This window comes from Cibotium barometz, chromosome 38, assembly GCF_041138505.1.
Source record: "Cibotium barometz isolate CiBa-2024 chromosome 38, ASM4113850v1, whole genome shotgun sequence".
Taxonomy (NCBI): domain Eukaryota; kingdom Viridiplantae; phylum Streptophyta; class Polypodiopsida; order Cyatheales; family Cibotiaceae; genus Cibotium; species Cibotium barometz.
This window is the reverse complement of record NC_141083.1, coordinates 3,453,423-3,472,165: the sequence shown is the minus strand read 5'-3', so window position 1 is coordinate 3,472,165 and position 18,743 is coordinate 3,453,423. Positions and strand designations below refer to the sequence as shown.

At 40.6% G+C, this 18,743-nt stretch overlaps 2 protein-coding genes across 4 annotated transcripts; one reads left to right on the top strand and one right to left on the bottom strand.

The window, feature by feature from the left end:
• Positions 1–2,312: 2,312 nt before the first annotated feature.
• LOC147616249 (uncharacterized) lies at positions 2,313–11,369 on the top strand. Of its 3 annotated transcripts, none has more exons than XM_086777268.1 (2): positions 2,313–2,808; positions 6,099–6,311. In XM_086777268.1, the coding sequence occupies exons 1-2, from the start codon at positions 2,364–2,366 to the stop codon at positions 6,254–6,256; spliced, it is 603 nt and encodes a 200-aa protein (XP_086633394.1). In that variant the 5' UTR covers positions 2,313–2,363; the 3' UTR covers positions 6,257–6,311. The 3 variants fall into 3 exon arrangements, with proteins under 3 accessions (XP_086633394.1, XP_086633395.1, XP_086633396.1); XM_086777269.1 differs by lacking the exon at positions 6,099–6,311 and adding an exon at positions 11,285–11,369 and having other exon boundaries at positions 2,316–2,808; XM_086777270.1 differs by lacking the exon at positions 6,099–6,311 and having other exon boundaries at positions 2,318–2,925.
• Positions 7,085–9,486, bottom strand: LOC147616250 (peroxidase P7-like). The gene is made up of 4 exons (XM_086777212.1): positions 9,169–9,486; positions 8,354–8,542; positions 7,965–8,133; positions 7,085–7,872 (listed from the first exon to the last, which is right to left on the bottom strand). Exons 1-4 carry the CDS (start codon positions 9,484–9,486, stop codon positions 7,472–7,474), a joined length of 1,077 nt encoding a protein of 358 aa, XP_086633338.1. The 3' UTR covers positions 7,085–7,471.
• Positions 11,370–18,743: the final 7,374 nt, after the last annotated feature.

Below are 18,743 nucleotides of genomic sequence, written 5' to 3'. Positions count from 1 at the left end.
AAAATTTAATTAATTAAAATTATATATATGTGTGTAAATCTATTTAAGTGTGTGTGTGTGTGTGTGTGTGTGTGAGAGAGAGAGAGAGAGAGAGAGAGAGAGAGAGAGAGAGAGAGTTTCTATGTGAGAGAGTGTGCGTGAAGAGAGAGAGAGAGAGAGTGTGTGTGTGTGTGTGCATGAGAGAGAGAGAGAGAGAGAGGCTGAGAATTTCTATGTAGGAGAGAGTGTGTGTGGGAGGAGATAGTGTGTGTTTTCATTAGTGTATGTGCGGTGTGTACATGTGTGTGTGTGTGTGTGTGTGTGTGTGAGAGAGAGAGAGAGAGAGAGAGAGAGAGAGAGAGGCGACATATAATTTCTATGTAGGAGATAGTTTGTGTGGGAGGAGAGAGTGTGTGTTTAGATTAGTGTATGTGCAGTGTGTACATGTGTGTGTGTGTGTGTGTGTGTGTGTGAGAGAGAGAGAGAGAGAGAGTGGGAGGAGAGAGTGTGCGTTTAGATTAGTGTATGTGCGGTGTGTACATGTGTGTGTGTGTGTGTGTGTGTGAGAGAGAGAGAGAGAGAGAGAGAGAGAGAGAGCGTATATGCATGCATGTGCGTACATCTGCATCTGTGTAGAATGTGCTTGAGAGAGAGAGAGAGAGAGATGGGCCAGACCTGGTGAGAGAGAGAGAGAGAGAGAGAGAGAGATGTAGATGTAATGAGGGAGGGTGAAAAGAGAGAGAAAGAGAATAAAAAGTATCTTTTAATAAAATATAAATTAAATAGAAAACATATATGTATATGTGTGTATACATATGTGTGTGTATACATGTGTGTGTGTTTTTATTTACATTTATATATACATACATACATATGTATGTATATATATATATAGATATTTATGTTTGTGTGTGTGTGTGTGTGTGTGTGTGTGTGTGTTTAGATGTGTGTATGATATATCTATCTATATATTTAAAAGTATCACCCATCTCCGCACATTAAAATTTAATCAAAATTAATTAAATTATGTTGATGTTTGTATTTATATTTTTAAATACATGTATATATGTATAAGTATATGTGTCTATGTATAGGCTTATGTATCTAAAACATAATATTGTATATACTATATATTTACATATGTGTGTGTGTGTGTGTGTGTGTGTGTGTGTGTGTGAGAGAGAGAGAGAGAGAGAGAGAGAGAGAGCGCTTCTATGTGTGGGAGAGTGTAAGAAGAGAGAGGGAGTGTGTGCATGTGTGTGTGTGTGTGTGTGTGTGTGTGTGTGTGAGAGAGAGAGAGAGAGAGAGAGAGAGAGAGAGAGAGCAGGTGTGTATATGTGTGTGCATGTGAGAAGAGAGAGAGAGAGAGAGAGAGTTTCAACATTTGAGAGTGTGTACGTGGCAGAGAGAGGGAGAGGGTCATGTGCATGTGCATGTGTGTGTGTGTGTGTGAGAGAGAGAGAGAGAGAGAGAGAGAGCACAACTTATCACCCATCTCCGCACATTAAAATTTAATCAAAATTAATTAAATTATGTCGATGTTTGTATTTATATTTTTAAATACATGTATATATGTACAAGTATATGTGTCTATGTATAGGTTTACGTATCTCAAACATAATATTGTATATACTATATATTTACATATGTGTATGTGTGCGTGAGAAAGAGAGAGAGAGAGAGAGATTGAAAGAGAGAGAGAGAGAGAGAGAGAGAGAGAGAGAGAGCTTCTATGTGTGGGAGAGTGTAAGAAGAGAGAGGGAGTGTGTGCATGTGTGTGTGTGTGTGTGAGAGAGAGAGAGAGAGAGAGAGAGAGCAGGGTGCATGTGAGAGAGAGAGAGAGAGAGAGAGAGAGAGTTTCAACATTTGAGAGTGTGTGTACGTGACAGAGAGAGGGAGAGGGCATGTGTGCATGTGTGTGTGTGTGTGTGTGAGAGAGAGAGAGAGAGAGATGGTTGTAGAGAGGGAATAGTTCTTTTCTGGAACCTTGGTCGGCCGCAGCAACGCGCGGGTGCAATACTAGTTGCATTGGAAGATGTGAGATTTGGCTCCTCCTCACGCTTGCAGGAGGAGTGGTTATTTTGAAATAGTCCCACCTCCTTTGTCCATGTATAGATAGATAGATAGATAAATTCTTAAAAGATGATGGCAACATGTAAAAAGACAATAGCTGGTTGAAACGTCCACCTGGCACCAACTTTACTTTTTGATCTAGGCTTAAAGGTTGTGTCTCCCCTAATGCCATCCTGTGGAAAGTGAAGCTTTTATGCATGGGTACCTAATCCCCATACATATGATTAACATGACCGTTAAAAAAATCCATGGACCATTTATTTTATTTAGTATATGTATCATTTTAAAAGCAGCACTTTGAGCTAGGGAAAATGGCACCACCAGGCCAGCAGCAGGTGAGCTTCAGCAAGCTGGAGGATCTACCAGCGGGGCCATTGACGCTGGCGGGCCACGAGGTCTGTTTCCGCAACGCGGCGGACCTTCTGGAGGCCATGGGCCTTCCGGGCGGCCTCCTACCCCTGGAGAACGTGCTGGACTGCGGCTTCGAGAAGGAGTCTGGCCTGGTGTGGATCCGCCAAAGGAAGAAGATTCAGCACTACTTCCGCCGGATCCGTCGGACCGTCAGCTTCGACACCGAAGTCCGCGCCTACATTGGCCATAACCGCCTGCGCAGCGTCTCTGGTGTGAAAGCCAAAGAGTTTCTGGTCTGGGCGCCCGTGGGCGACGTCTCTGTAGAAGGCCCCGCCCACGACAAGGTCAAATTCAAAAGCTATGGCGGTATAACTAGGACATTCCCTGCCGAGGCCTTTGCTCGAGGTGAGTGAGTAGGGCTTTTTCTTTTGTAATTTTTATGATTAATGCCACTAACCTTTTCTCCATCGACAACATTCTACATGTATACTACGATGCCCTGAGCGAATTATTTCATTTTTTGTACTTCACATAAGCAGAGGAGACTTTTGCCTTCACATATATTTTATACTTTTTAAATATGGGCCATGAGAGTTCCTCTTTATTTACCATATGTGTGTGTGTGTGTGAGAGAGAGAGAGAGAGAGATGCTTGTTTGCAATTGCCTCCGTCCCTACTGCATCCATCCGTACGCCCAAAAGTGATGGATCTCTAGGTGGTGCCAATTTCCAATTATAGAAACCCGTTAAAAAGGGGCAGTGGATTTCTAAATGCTTAACTCAACAAGGTCTTTCTTCTTCACTTAAGGTAAGGACTTTGATGATGGAAATCATATCACTGCAAGGCCATCAGCAATCATGACCACGATTTTTAAAGGTGGCCGATAGCCTCGGAGGAGTACATCGGTGGCTTGCCAAGTTCAGAAGAAAGCTGAGGTGTCACCTTTTCATAATCTTTTAAGCCCATGGTGGAGGGTCTTAGACAATCAGGAATCGTCCGCTTCTAATCATGGTGACAGAAGGATCACTTGGTGACAAGAACCTTTTTGCTTGTGACAATAATCAACTGTTGGCAAGCATAAGGAGTAGGGGGTAAGCAAAGTGAGGTCACAACTTAAAGATTAGGTAGGAGGGCATGTTGATGGCAGATGTGTGTTTTAAGCCCTAGCATAGGGAGCCCTTCAGTCAAGTGAGAGGGTCTCCTAGGTTTATTGGTCTTTTGTGCCATCCTCCTCTTATGCAAGCGCTTACGGGTGGTGAAAAATGGTAACTACGGGAGGATCTTGGGCCTAAAGCCAGTCGGGGAGAAAAAAAGGTGTGTCAATGATTCTTTCCCGTCTTCACACTTGCATTTACTGCTGGTTGGCGGCATGGATATTGGCCTCTTCTGAAATCTCTAAGATCTCCTCTTGGGTTATTGCTTTTGAAGGATGTTGCGTGTCTCAAGATGTCTTGGGAATCCTCAATGCTTGTGGTAAGTGAAAGCACAAGCAGCATGGTGTCTCTATGAATCCATCTTTAGTTTGTGAAATTGGTACATAGGCTCATTCTGGATGGGAGCATGTCATGTTGAACCCATATCCTCTGGATGTAGAGTCGCCCAAGTCATCTCTGAGAACTCTGTTTTGCTCCTTTTTGATCAAAATGGCTGCTTGTGTTTTTGTAAAGTCATCCATAGAAAGTGCATGCAATGTCATCCATGCATACGAACACTCACTGTCATCTGGGGCACCTAAGAGGAAGACGAGGCTAGCCCATGGTAGTCTCTGTCTACCCTCAAGGGTCTCTCCCATGTGATGGATCCTGTGAATGTATGTGATTAGCTAAAATGATGCACTATGTGTATTGGGTGAGCTGTAAAACTTAGCTACCATATTGTGACGTGGGATGGAGGGTTTTCTGTGCTTAAGAGGTGACAGCATCATAAGCTGTACTCTCTGTATTAGGCTCCACTCTACCTGAAGGAGGTCCACAGCCCAAAAGGGTGCACTATACATGACAAGGGAATAAAAAACGAGTGCCTTGGTTTGAAAACATTGCCCTCAAGGTGGGCAGAGATGCATAACTTCTTGCCAGAGGTGATGTGGCAGCCAGTCTCAGCATAAATTTTAACTCGATACGAATTTCAAGTATGTGTATGCTCGTACAATCTCTACTAGCTCTTAAATAACCTAGGCTAGTGCGGAAGATCATAACCTTGGTCTTAGCAAGGTCAAGGTTTCTGTTTTGGCAAAACTTGTAAGACATCTAATGGTATTGGGGGGGGGGGAGAGAGAGAGAGAGAGAGAGAGAGAGAGAGAGAGAGAGAGATTGTATTGCCATTGCTTGGAAACCAAAAGAGAGTTTAAATAAAGCATGGAACAATGCTGAAGTATTGAGGAAGCTTAACAATGAAGTAACATCTATGATCTGGATCAACTTCATTTGTAGGCTTAGTTAAGTACTCTAGATGTTTTCAAATTGCCGAGGTTTTCTATACACCCATGCTAATATGTCTATCACCACCCAAATGGCATCATGCCCTCTGTGAATGCGTAGTAAATCGGTGATAAAATCCATGGAAATATGATTTAGGCTTGGACCTTGGTTAGGGCTTTTGTAGCTTCAGGATGGCACAGGAGCAAGTCCAAGGGACTGGACAGCAGTCGGCCAAGAGGGTTGAACCACATGTGTGAAAGTCGGCAGCATAAATTTGATTTTTTATCTCTGACTAGCATAGACGTAGGACTTTTCATAGTCAGGACTCCTTTTAGGTGTGCTTTAGGCCACCGGATTTTGTATAGACAAGATTATGCTTTAGATAACGAATAATCAGCACCTTGGTTCTTGACGATTACACAATGTAGTGGAGATGAGAGAGAGAGAGAGAGAGAGAGAGAGAGAGAGAGAAGAAGAAGCACAATAAAGACACTATACACCCGATTGGATCCCGATAACCCTTTGAAGGGCCCCCACCAAGGATGGTGTATTTGCTTTATTGAATGATGAGAAAAAGACTCAAATCTGTAGGCACAACCTGGCTGTTAATCTGTAGTCTGAGAAGCCTGACTCTTGACCTTCAAGTTCACCTTTCCTTGTACAAAATCGTGTGGCCTGAAGCACACCTAGAAGGAGTCCTGACTATGAAAAGTCCTATGTCCATGCTAGTCTTATGATCTATCTCCAAGGGAGAGCTAGATGATTAACACAATGATTTGATAAGCCTTTATATAGTCTCACATGATGCCTTGGAGCAAGCAGACCCTGCATCTCTAGAGCTCTGATAGAAACTTAGTACACAGACCTTTGTATGAATGTATGCTCTTATGTGTGTGTGTGTGCGCGCGCGTGGAGAGGGTGTGTGTGGGAGCATGTATTGATACCAAGTTCTACACCCACTATTGGGTAGTGATGACGTTAGTAGGGATGTCGTAGTATCTAGTCCATACTATGCATGATGGAGTTGATGGCTTATTGTCTTGTGGATGACTACCATGAGGTTATAAATTGCACTTTCTTATAAGGTGAATTTGGGCACGTTGCTGGATTCATCTAGATATATCTTTATGTTGTATTAGTGGACATGCAAATTTCACATTGTGAAGTTTGCGGCCAGTTGATATTGTGTTAATTCTTTCTATCTTTAGTGGTGCATATATCCTATCAACAACTACCTTTTTGTTGTAATAATTCTTTCTATTTGTTATGATCCCTTAGTGCTAGGCTTCATTATGGCTGAGTCTACCCTGCATCTCCGGAGTTCTGACAAAAAGTCAGTTCATATAGAACATTTGTATGAGGTATATCTTTATGTTGTATTAGCAGACATGCAAATTACACATTGTAAAGTTTTCATCCAAGTTGCGGCCATATGATATCGTGTTAATTCTCTCTATCTTTAGTGGTGCATATGTCCTATCAACTACCTTCTTGTTATAATAATTGTTTCTATTTGTTATGATCCCTTAGTGCTATTTGTTTCTATTTGTTATGAGTTTTAGATGTAAAATTCGTACGGGTAATAGGAAGTAGACGAAGCAATCTTGCAATTCTCGTTTTTAGTGTAGAAAATCCTTGAATTTGATGAATGATGATCCCTTGTTTTGTAAAGTGAAGGTGTTTTTTGAAATCATCCTTGGCAAAGAGCAGTCTTGATGAAGTGCCAAGTTTTTTTTTTCCAACCATTGTTATAGCTGTGCCATTTATTTATTTACATGTGGGGCGTTGAAGCATTTGTTATGTTTATGCTATAGCCTGCAGCAGTTCTTGATGGTCTACATATATTGTTTGTAGTATGAGTTGGGCATGAGTAACACGAGCACCCCTTTTTTTTAAGGGCTTGAGTTAGGGCTTGCCATTCCTTTATTTAATGCGGAGGATTGATTGACAATGTGTGAAAGACGTGAATCTTTAATTAGGATAGAAGGATTCCTCACAAAAGGGGGGCCTTAACCATTGTAATTGACTGATAATACAGACGACTCTAGTGGCTAGTCTCTCCTCTTCTATTTAGCTTTTACTCTCCTCCATCAATTCTTTTTCATGTGTTTATATAATTACAAGTAATGATCTCTTAAAAAATATGAAGCTCATACATGGAACTTAGTAACATTAAGTAATATTTATAGTAACACTAGGTAATAGAGTGAGGGATTAAAAAACTCTTCAGGACACTTTTTTGAGAGAAGGTTAAAAAGAAGCCGAAGATGTTACAAGAGTGACCATCACAAGATAAACGGATACTTTGCCATGTAGGTTGTATGGACGTGATAGTGTAATCTTAAAGGCACCTCAAGAGAAAATGATTGATCGTTGCTATAAGGGATAACTTATCGGAAGGGAAGGCAAGCAAGTGGAAGTTGGGAATTTTTTTGGTGAGACTATTTTTGGCAATGAAAGATGGGAAGCGAGAAAATTGATGGAGGGGATGTAGTTATAGCATGGCTAATAATCAAATGAGGAGGGCAATTAGTTTGTGCGTTGATTATTTACTCAGGGATATAGAGGTACTATGTAGGATAAAGCTGTACTATGTAGGTGAAAAAAGTATGGTTTATAATTGGTAAAGGCTAAGCAATTGCTGATAGAAGTTAGTTAGGTATGCTGCAGCTCCTTCTCACTTCACCCCTTTCTTGAGTGAGAACACCAATTTGGCTCATCTTCAAGAAGGAGAGGCTGAATTGCTTGAAAAACTGTTCTTGGCTGTTTGCAAAGGTGTGAACATAAAACATAGCCTCTTCATCATCCAAGAGGGCTGCATCTGAATGGAACATTGTCCTCTTCATCATTACATTCTTGTAGTATGCATTGTCGAAGGTGTTTGGTGTTATCCCATCCAGATGCAAAGTCAGGTGAGACCTTAATTGTGCTTGTGGATCAAGGCATATTTTGGAGAGATTAGCAGCAAATGAGGGGCTTAAATCAGTTGAAACTGAAGGTGTTAGTTGTATATCAACAATACGGCAATGGGTTTGCCCAATGGTGTGCCCGCCTGCAAGAATTATTTACTTCTGTCAACTACTTGTTTGAGGTCAGAATATGAAAGCTTCATTACTATCATACTATGGCTAATTAGTGTTTTACCTGATAATGCAACCAGGTCTTTGACATTTAAGCCTTTGGCATCAAAGACTTGCTTCAATTTGGGGAAGCCTTGTGTTGGGGCTGGGAGGTTCGCTATGACTACTTGATTAGAAGCAGCAATGGACCTGTCTTTACGGCCGGTCCTAATAGGAATCCAAGGGCCTCCAACCTGAATGTAACACAAAAGAACATCATATCAATGCATATCAAGACGAAGCAAGTATGCAAATGCTGTTCTTAAGCTTGCATTTCAATAGATTTGATGCTTTCCCTAAGCCTAAAATCACTTCAGTCTTGCTTGAATCATCAGGTGAAGACAAAGGTTTCGTTTTTTTTTCTTAGGTTAAGTCATCAATCGTTGCACGGAAACGAGGATTAAACACCATTACCATGAAGACAGCATCTCGGGCTGCGAGGGCGAGGGTGTCTGCACAGGAGACGATGCCGGGGCATGCCACCTCAAGGGAGGCCTTGATCTCGTCCATCACTCGGAAGGACGTGGTGCGCAAGGAGTTGACGTTGGGACCCGCGGTTTGCTCTGACATTGGCCTCTCCAACAACAATGAAGCATCACATCCCTACCCAAAACCAATTGAACTTATCATATTACCACATACCATGATGACACCTCATGTAGGACTAAGAAGAGCAGGAGAGCTCAAACACCCCATGTGGGATTGCACCTTAGAATATGTAAGATAGAGGGCGAGCATAAATAGAAGTAGTTTTTGCTTTCATAGATGTGCAAGATGATGTCCTACGTTATAAACAGTGAGCAGCTCATTTTAATCAATGCTTAGAAGTGTATGTGGTCTCACTAAGCAAATTATTGCCTCCATACTTTGTGAGTGATCAGTTCTTTACACTCATCACATTAATGACATTATATTAAGCAGCAGAATTTCCCTCATCAAGCAAATGTCAGTGAGGTCTTTATACTCCACTAATCACATTGTTTTAAGAAGTAAACTTGCCCTCTTTAAGTAATTACTCAGTGAATTTTAAATCACAGCATATTAAGTAAAAGAATCGCCATCATTAGTTAGCCAGTCCATGCCAAATTTCAAAACGTTATCCAAGCTACTGAGCATGCAACAAGAAAATATGCCACATTGAGTAGTCATTAGAATTCAGCTTAATTAATGTCCCGCCATTACAGCTGAGCTTACAAACTAGAAATTAGTATCAATCAAGGAATGCAGACCTGGACAAAGCAGTCATGGAAGAAAATGCGAAGAATGCCAGCTGCCTGGCTGGGGTCTTGTTGTATGTAGAACTGCATACGCTCCCTCACTAGATCGTAAGCTCGCGGACAGGAGTTGATGTAATAGATGTATGAAAGGCCGCCGTCAGCTCTTGCCCGCCCACCGTGATCATAACGATTGCCGCCACGCGCCCACAGTGAAGGCCTCTCTGAGTTCACATTGAACTGCGGTGCTTTGTAGGAAAAGAAAGCCACCACCCCATCGCAGCAGCAGCAGCAGCACCCAAGAAGCACAAGCACAAGAAATGATTGGGCCATGGCTACCCTCTCGTTTACTTGTTTTTGTATTTAAACCGTTGAGAAACGTTGCAGCTTTCCACGTCAAGGAATCAATTTCATAAACCAGGAGAAGACTCAATTTAATTGGCCTTCACGCGACTCAAGTCCTACTCCATGCTCGTGGCAAAAGTGAAAACGTGAGTACTCAAATTGAGCTTTAAGCAAGTTCGGGCAGAGAGCTCTCTCTCTCTCTCCCGGCAAACACACACACTCTCTCCCCCCCCAAAAAACACACACACACACACACACACACACACACAAAAAAAAAACCATTAATCGCTCTCTCTCTCTCTCTCTCTCTCTCTCTCACTCACACACACACACTCCCTCCCTTCCCCCCTCTCCAAACTATTGAAAAAAAAACGCATCTTCACGGCACATAAAGAGCTGGCCAGTACCTACCTGCACCATCATATGAAGTCTCTTCCCTTGCTTCCGTCTCACGACTCGTTGTTTCTTTTTCCCACCATTTGAGTAGCATTGTATCTCGCCCCCAAAGCTTCCCAAAAACATTGATCAGTCTAGATGCCCGCCTATATGATGTTTCCCTAGTCTAAGAAAGCACACATGGCCGTCGCCATCTTTCTCACGAAAAGAATACCCATGCTAACACTCTTATCCATCATGACCATGCAAACCCAAAAGCCTAACGTTTAATGCAATGCACAGAGCTAGCAAACAAAGGCAGAGTCTGAACTCATTCACATGTTAAGTTGCATGTCATGATAGCCTCTTTGATCGCATAACCAATTTGCGTATGGAGTGATGCCATGCTTTTGTAGTGTTATTCTAAAGTTCTTTGCAGCCTCAAGTAGCTTGTCCTTTTAATTAACAAGGGCCTTGTAGCCCTCTTGTTTGTTCTTCCACTTGGCATTGCATTTTTTTTTTGAGGGCGACAGTGGCATCATCCATTAGCTTGGCCATCTTCACGTTTTGCTCTCCCATCTCGGTGACTTGAAACTTGTGAGTTGGGAGTGATTAGGGTGGATAAAATGGATTAGGCTCAATAGTTTGGCATAATCTAAGTAGAGAAAAGTAATTAGCACTAATGACACATGCTAGAGAGTTGATTCAACACACAATTTTCATTAGGGGGGCCTTTAAATAGGTTGGAGTACATCATCATTAGCCAATGGCTTAGCTTAATCCTTACTAGACATACCCTAATCATCTCCCTTAATTTGAGGTTCATCTCCCCTTGATTTGAAGCTCATTCAATGTTGATTGAAGACTAACACTTTTTAAAGGTTTACAATGCTTCCTAACATTTAGCAGTGTGATTTCTCATAACCTTAGCAACCTTTCAGCTCTAAGGTGCATACTCCCCCTCATTTCCAAGTACCCTTCATCACTTATTTTCTTACACTCCCCCTTATGGGATGAATCCCTATCATCAAACATGTACTACGTCTACACTCTTAGTCATTTGTTAGAGTGGTCCACCTTAGTATGCCTCTTGGGCTACAATGTTGACTTTGACTTGAGACTTTACACTATAGGTGGGAATAAGGTTACAAGTATAGGTAAGAGTTATGCCCTCATTACATTCTTTTCAAAGAGAGTTATCGGTCTTGACTTCCTACTTGGGAAGTCCTCTTCTTCTCCTTCTCTTTAGCTGACATGTTTGCTTTGGTCGGAGTCGATGTCAATAATTCTTTGCTATATGTCCCATCTTACCACACAATGGTGACATTTCATCATGGTCTTGCTAAATTTTTGTTCTCCCATTGTAGGTGTGATTGTAGCTTTGATCCTTGGTCTTCCTCCATGAGTGCAGCTTCTATGCCGTAAAGCTTTGGGTTGGAAAAATTCTTCAAGGTGGCCAACAATGGCCAGACTCTTCACTTGGCATGCTTTTCAATACGATGTTAATGGCATCTTATTCTTCTATGGGGGAGCTAATACTTGCTAATTGCTGCATGATGCTCTTCATTTTGTTGACATGTGCATGAAAAGAATAATCTACTTTCATGTCCAAACCAAAACATTGAATTTTAAGGCTAATTTTACAGTTTTTTCCCTTTGTCTCAAATAATTTTTCCAATTCATCCCATTAATCCCATGCCCCTTTGGAGTTCTCCTCCGATGTAACCCTTAAGTATGAATGTGGGTGATGCTCTTCATTTTGTTAACATGTGTGGGAAAAGAATAATTTACTTTCATGTCCAAACCAAAACATTGAATTTTAAGGCTAATTTTAGAGTTCTTTCCCTTTGTCCCAAATAATTTTTCCAATTCATCCCCCTCCGATGTAGCGTGGTGTATGACTATGCATCACACTCATTGATCTACTCTGAATGCTTCATGTGAGCTAATGTAGATCATCTCCTTGATCTATCTACCCTCCAACCACTTTATTTGAGCTGATTTGAGTGAATGGGTGGTTGCCCAAATCTTCAGTAAAAACCCTCCAACCTCTTGATTTGAGTTGAATGGTTTGCCCAAATCTTCAATAGAAACCCTCCAATCACTTGATTTGAATGAATGGGTAGAATGATTTGAATGAATGGGTAGAAGAGGAAAAAAGCAAAGTGATTAATGACATTTACTAGCATTTTTAGGCATAGTTGGGGAGTTATCTTCCATGACACTAACCTTTGTCTCCGTTGTGAATGCGGGAAGTCTTAGGCCCTCTTTCTTGGGGTCCTTCGCTTTCATATTAGTGAGGTTGACTCCTCCATGTCTCTTGCTCTAGTGAGTTTAGTTCCTTATGCAAGGATTAATTCCTTAGTTCAAAAGGTAAGTGCACAAGTTTTTTATGTCTCTTCCTATTAACATGTGTGCAAAAAGAATAATTTACTTTCATGCCCAAACCAAAAAATTAAATTTTAAGGCTAATTTTAGAGTTCTTTCCCTTTGTCCAAATGATTTTTCCAATTCATCCCATGCCCCTTTGGACTTCTCCTCCGATGCAGTGTGGTGTATGAATATTCATCACACTCATTGATCTACTGTGGATGCTTGATGTGAGCTATTGTAGACGATCTCCTTGATCTATCTACCCTCCAACCACTTTATTTGAGTTGATTTGAGTGAATGGGTGGATTGCCAAAATCTTCAGTAAAAACCCTCCAACGTCTTGATTTGAGTGAATGGTTTGCCCAAATCTTCAATAGAAACTCTCCAATCACGAATGGGTAGAAGAGGGAAAAAGAAAAGTGATTAAGGCTTAATGACATTTACTAGAATTTTTTGGCATAGTGGGGAGTTATCTTCCATGACACTGACATTTGTCTCCGCTGTGAATGTAGGAAGTAAGTCTTGGGCCCTCTATCTTGGGATCCTTGGCTTTCATATCAGTGAGGGGGACTCCTCCATGTCTCTTCCTATTGACTTTCTCTAGTGAGTTTAGTTCCTTGTGCAAGGATCAATACCTTAGTTCAAAAAGTAAGTGCACAAGTTTTCTATGTCTCTTCCTATTAGCATGCTACTGAGTTTAGTTCCTTGTGCAAGAATCACTCCATTAGTTCAAAGGTAAGTGCATAAGTTTTTTTATATGGTGCTAGTGCAGAGAAGAAGATTGTCTAGTGAACTTTTAAAAAAATAAGAGAGGGTGAGCTTGAGCTCCTTAAAAGCAAGAATACACACACACAAGAGTAGACAAGCACAAAAGTAAGATGGATGGTTGAATTTTTTTCTCTTCTCTATAACCATAACATAAAGATAAGAGTACATAGTATAAAGGAAAGTTTTCTCTTGGTAAAACATACAAGGTCCATAGTGTGAACCCAACTACATGAGCTGGCACTATAACTATACCATAACTCTAGTAAACCAAAGTGGCTATCACATAGCCTGTAAACCATTGGCGATACACCACCTATAATCTCCCCTCCCATGCGAATAGCATAAGTGTGGAGCTATCATCCTAGCATGTCATCCATATATCCTAGTGTGCCATCCATACCCACACACTAAATCTCTCAACACTCCCCCTCGAGCTCAAATCCATACCCTACACTCCAAGTAAGCTCTTGAAGCTATGAATCTTAATTGAAGTGTTGAGATCGATATCTCAACACTCCCCCTCAAGCTCAACTCCATACCCTACACTCCAAGTAGTAAGATCCTAAACTTGTGGATCTTCTCTATAGTACCCACCAATGCCTTTGTGAAGATGTCATTTTCTTGATCCGCTATGATGAAATATACCAAATCCACATCACATTCTAGAACCTTATCCCTCACAAAGTGATAATGCACCTCAATGGATGATGATACATTCAGTTACTCACCAAATGTATGTTTCTCCTATTGTCATAATAAATGACAAGGGCCTATCCATGGGCTCGCCCATATCTGCAAGTAGCTTTTGCAACCAAGCTACCTCACATGATGCTGCCATATCAATGCCTATGTAGTACTTAGCCTCTGTACTCGACAAAGAAACCATTAGTTACTTCTTGTTGCCTGTAGCTAGAGCAGAACTTCTAAAAGAAAACATAAAGCGACTAGTAGATCTCCTATCTGAGACACTATTAGCCCAACCTGCATCATCTATATATATGGTCATGTACCTGTACTCCAGCCTCATAGAAAATTTTATAGTGTATGTTGGACTTTATGTACATGATTATTCTCCTAGAGCTGCAGCCAAGTGTGGTTTCCTTGGGGCCTGCATAAATTGACTTACCAATCTAACAGCATATCTTAAATTTGGATTGATGATAGTCTTATAGATCAAACTCCCTACAATGTGCCTGTACATACTAGGGTCTATCACCAAATCTATAGCGACTTTGTGTTTTCCTCCAATGACATTGAGATTGGTCTCTCGTACTTGGATAGCATGTCCAAAGCATATTGGCCTCCTATACTTGGACAACATGTCCAAAGCATATTGGCTTTGTAAAAGCTAAATCCCATCACATGCTCTAATCACCGCTATATTCAAGAAGTATCGCAACTCACCCAAATAATTCATTTCAAACTTCTTCTTTAGGAGCATCTTCACCTCATGAATGTCAACATCAATGTCCCCCCTCTGTGATAATCAAGTCAACATAGATGATTACTACAACAATGCCCTTATCAGTCTTTCTCACATAAAGTGAAAAATATGTTATAGATGCATGAAATCCAATGTAACAAGGTACTCTCCTATCTTGTCTAGCCATGCTCTAGGTGCTTATTTCAAGCCATACTTGTAAACAAAAATTGGATGTGCATGGTCCTCATATCTTGGTGGCTGCACCATGTATAGCTTCTCCAATAACTCACCATGTAAAAATGCATTCTTTACATTCATTTGATGTAAAGACCATCCCTTAGATGTAACAATTGTAATGATTGTTCTCACGATTATGCCATCCTAGCAACCGAGCTGAAAGTCTTCTCGTAGTTAATGCCATAGGTATGTACATATCCCTTGGCTACCAATCTTGCCTTGTACCTGCTTTATTTTATAGAACCACTTGCATCCAATCGCCTTCTTCTCCTTATGCAAAGACACCAACTCCCATGTCTCATTTGCTTCCGATCGGCCATCTCTTTATACATGGCAATGCTTATGTCTCAGTGCCTCCTCAAAACATGCAGGCTCTATTTCGTAATGCTTTGACCATATAAGCATAATGATGGGTTGCATATGCGATGGCCATCATAAGCATAATGATGGGCTATATACAATGGCCATTATAACTCAACTTGTGTCTAACCCTCATAGACCTACCTACCCCTAGATCACTAACGAGGGTGTTTTGAACACCACTTTGGCTCTTTGTACTCCAAGTTTAATAATAATCGGGACTCCAAATTCCTCATCAAAGCTTTGTTCTAAGCCACTATCCCCACCAATAAAGGAATGACCTATTGAAACATTAGGCATTATGAAATGTTGATTCACCTTCTCTTTTCCCTTTCATGATACATGTAAATTTGCTAAATTTTTAGCACTTGTAATACCACCAAATGATGTGTCAGAATTCTTGGGATTCGGCCTCAACCTTCTTGACCAACGTTTAACAATAGACCCACTGCTAGAGTGCTCTCTTGGTCCACTAATAAGCACATGTGAAAGTTTCTCTCCATTCGCTGAAGCCACATTGTTGTTTACATCAACCTCTATGGAATCCTTCATTGGTGTATACCGACTACTCATCTCGTCAAAAATAACATCCTTGCTCACTCACATCTCATGCATAGTGGGGTCATAGCTTATTTCTATTCAAGGGAATATCCAATAAAGATACAATTTTATACCTTGAGATCGATTTTTCTTCTCACCTCATCTAGTAAATGTTTCACCCACACACTTTGAAGCGTGCCAAAATTGGTTTTTAATTAGTAAATTTATGTTCAAGCATCAAGCCATGAACTGCTTCTGGTGGGGGTTCTATTCATAATATAAACTACTGCATTAATCCAAAAATAGTAAGGCATTCCTTTCTCATTCATCAAATGCATTGGTGACTTTTGAAATAAGCATGTTGTTCCTTTCTGTAATCCCATTTTACTATGCGGTGGTGTACTTGCATGTTAAACTCCCTCTTAATCCCATGGGGTATACTTGCATGTTAAACTCTCTCTTTATCCCATGCTCTCTCCAATAATCATTGAATTCATTGGAGAAATATTCTTCCCCATTTGACCTTAGAAATTTTATGTGCGTGCCTTTGTCTTTCTCAACCATATCCTTGAAGCTCTAAAAGTGTGTAAACACATTTCATGAAGTGTGCCCACACCTTCCTAATGCAAAAGATACATTATAGTGGCGTCCTTTGATTGATGTCATCTTTGTTGGTCCCTAGACATCAGAATACACCACATCCAATGGCCTTTGACTTACATTCTTATCATGCAAAAATGTATGCTTAGATTGTTTTCCCAATTCACATGCTTCACATACTTTGCATTCCATCCACTTTAAACTTTGGCAACTTGTAACAATAATTTGGGTACGTATCCATTGAATATTATTGACATGACTAATGTGTTTATGCCAAATGGAAATGTTTACAATCACACATGTATCATGTGTAAAAATTACAACCTTCACTTTAGGCATGTTTACATTTAATGTAAACATTCTACCAATTATGTTCCCCTTTGCAACCATACAGCATTGATTATTTACATCCAATGTAAACATTTTGCCAATTATGTTCTCCTTTGCAACCATGTGGCAATGGTTATTTAAAGCTTGTACGTAACATTCATGAGCGTTAAACCTTGCTTATAGAACCTGCTCAACCAATTTGTCCTATAAAAAGACCATATACTTTGTAATGTTTGAAACATGAAGTACATCAGCTACGTACTTCATTTTGACATCATGCATATATAATGGCACCTTATCAACATGCGCAATAGGATGCATAGTATCATCATATGTTTTCACATACCCTAGTTTTCCATTTTCAACATATCTCTAAACCACGCTCTATGACTAGTCATGTGGTTAGAAGCACTTGAATTAACATACCATACATCTCCAGGATTCCATGCATCTACAATCATAGAACTAAACATATTCTACATCACAAAAAGCTCCTCATTTCTATCGTTAGCTTACTTCCTTAAAGATACACAGCTTGCTACAACTTTCCACTTTTAATGTCATTCTGCTTTTTAAAGTAATCCTTTGCTATATGACCTAGTTTCCCATAATAATAGCACTCTGTGCTATTTCCACTTTGATTTCTTTGCCATCTTTCTCGGCCTCTCTCTCTCTCTCCCCCGGCCTTTAGAGTATCCTCTTCATGTTGTTGTGCTGACCATGATTTTTATTTTTAAAATGGCCTACACCTTGGCCTCTAAATGAAGATCTATCTCTATCTTTATTAGTGTCCGTGTAGAAGGCTTGATCCTATATATTTCTAGAAGATGGTTTACGTTCTTCTAATAAATTATCCACTATCTTGCATGGAATATGCTAAAAGAAACACCAAAGGTGCTAGAAATTAACATGGGGGAGTTGGGGGTGCTAAAGCTTAATTTTGATCTTCAAGGCTTTTTTAGGGCATGCTATAGATACGAGAGATTTGGTCACATAGAAAGGAATTGTATGTTTCCTATAGAAGAGGAATTAAGGAGGGAGAAAAATAGTGATAAGGATTCTGAGAAAAATAAAAGAGAGAGGGGAAGCAAAATTTGAGGAAAAATAGGAAGGTGTAGAAGAAAACAAGGACAAGGGGAAAAATAAGAGTGAGGAAGAAGGAACTAGCAAGCATAAAGATGAGGCTATAGATGGACTCACATGAGGAGTAAGGATAAGGGGGAAAACATTAAAAACCTTATGCAAGTCAAGGGAGAGGCCGAAACGAGGGGGGAGACTAGGTTTTAGTAAGCTAGCTTTTGGAAAGTTCTATCCAAAGCTCAAATTTAAGGAAGGATTTGATAGCTCTGTGTTCTCTCTTAACTCTTTTAGAGTACTTAGGGAAGAGGGTAGTGATGCATATCTGGAAAAGTTTAAAAATGGCATAAAGAAAGGGCCTAGTAGATCATCCAAGAAGAAATGTTGGTGGCTAATGCCTAGAAAAGATTAGAAACTACTGAGAAGTTGAAGGATGTGCAAGATGTGGAAATGTTTCCATCCATAGCATTGGAATGATATAAGTGGCAATGAGATAAAAGGCCTTTCTTGGAATGTGAAGGCTTAAAGGACAAGAAGAATTTTTGTAATGCTCTATTATTCCCTTTTAAGGGGGATTATTTTTATATGTTGATGTGTACTATCTTTGTCTCCCGGAGGTAGGACTCGACCTCTAAATCCTTTGCATTGAGCCATGCTACATGATCACTTGAGCCATGCTTTTATGCCTCTGAGAGCCATGCTCATGAGCCTCTGAGCATAAGATTTGGATAAGATGGAAGCGGCATGTATCATTGTTCCCATTGAGCATGCGGAGTGGTTATCTCCTATAGTGGTGATTCCCAAAAAGAAGACCAACAAGATCATGATATGTGTAGACTTCAAACCCCTCAATCACTGCACAATCAAAGATGGGTTTCCCTTGCCTTTCATAGAGCAGGTTTTGGAAGATGTGGCCGGTCAAGGGTGGTGGTTCGAGCAGTGGAACACATGCCTCACCTCACTGTGCTATTCATGAAGTGCCAAGTATTGGGTCTCTGCCTCTCAAAACAAAAATCCCCCTCTGAGCAATTTTTTCAATTAAATGTTTTTTAAAAACCATAAACAAAAAACGTTTCTCTCTCACACCTCACCATCACCCCCCCTTTTGTTTTCTTTAGCTCACCAACCATCCCCCCCCCCTCTCTCTCTCTCTCTCTCTCTC

Excerpts from the sequence above, each read along its gene's own strand:
- LOC147616249 (XM_086777268.1), top strand. The coding sequence starts at position 2,364 with ATGGCACCACCAGGCCAGCAGCAGGTGAGCTTCAGCAAGCTGGAGGAT. Across the intron at positions 2,809-6,098 it reads TGCCGAGGCCTTTGCTCGAG|TGCTAGGCTTCATTATGGCT; the intron begins GTGAGTGAGTAG and ends ATGATCCCTTAG.
- LOC147616250 (XM_086777212.1), bottom strand. The coding sequence starts at position 9,486 with ATGGCCCAATCATTTCTTGTGCTTGTGCTTCTTGGGTGCTGCTGCTGC. Across the intron at positions 8,543-9,168 it reads TCCATGACTGCTTTGTCCAG|GGATGTGATGCTTCATTGTT; the intron begins GTCTGCATTCCT and ends GGTTTTGGGTAG. Across the intron at positions 7,873-7,964 it reads AGACCTGGTTGCATTATCAG|GCGGGCACACCATTGGGCAA; the intron begins GTAAAACACTAA and ends TAATTCTTGCAG.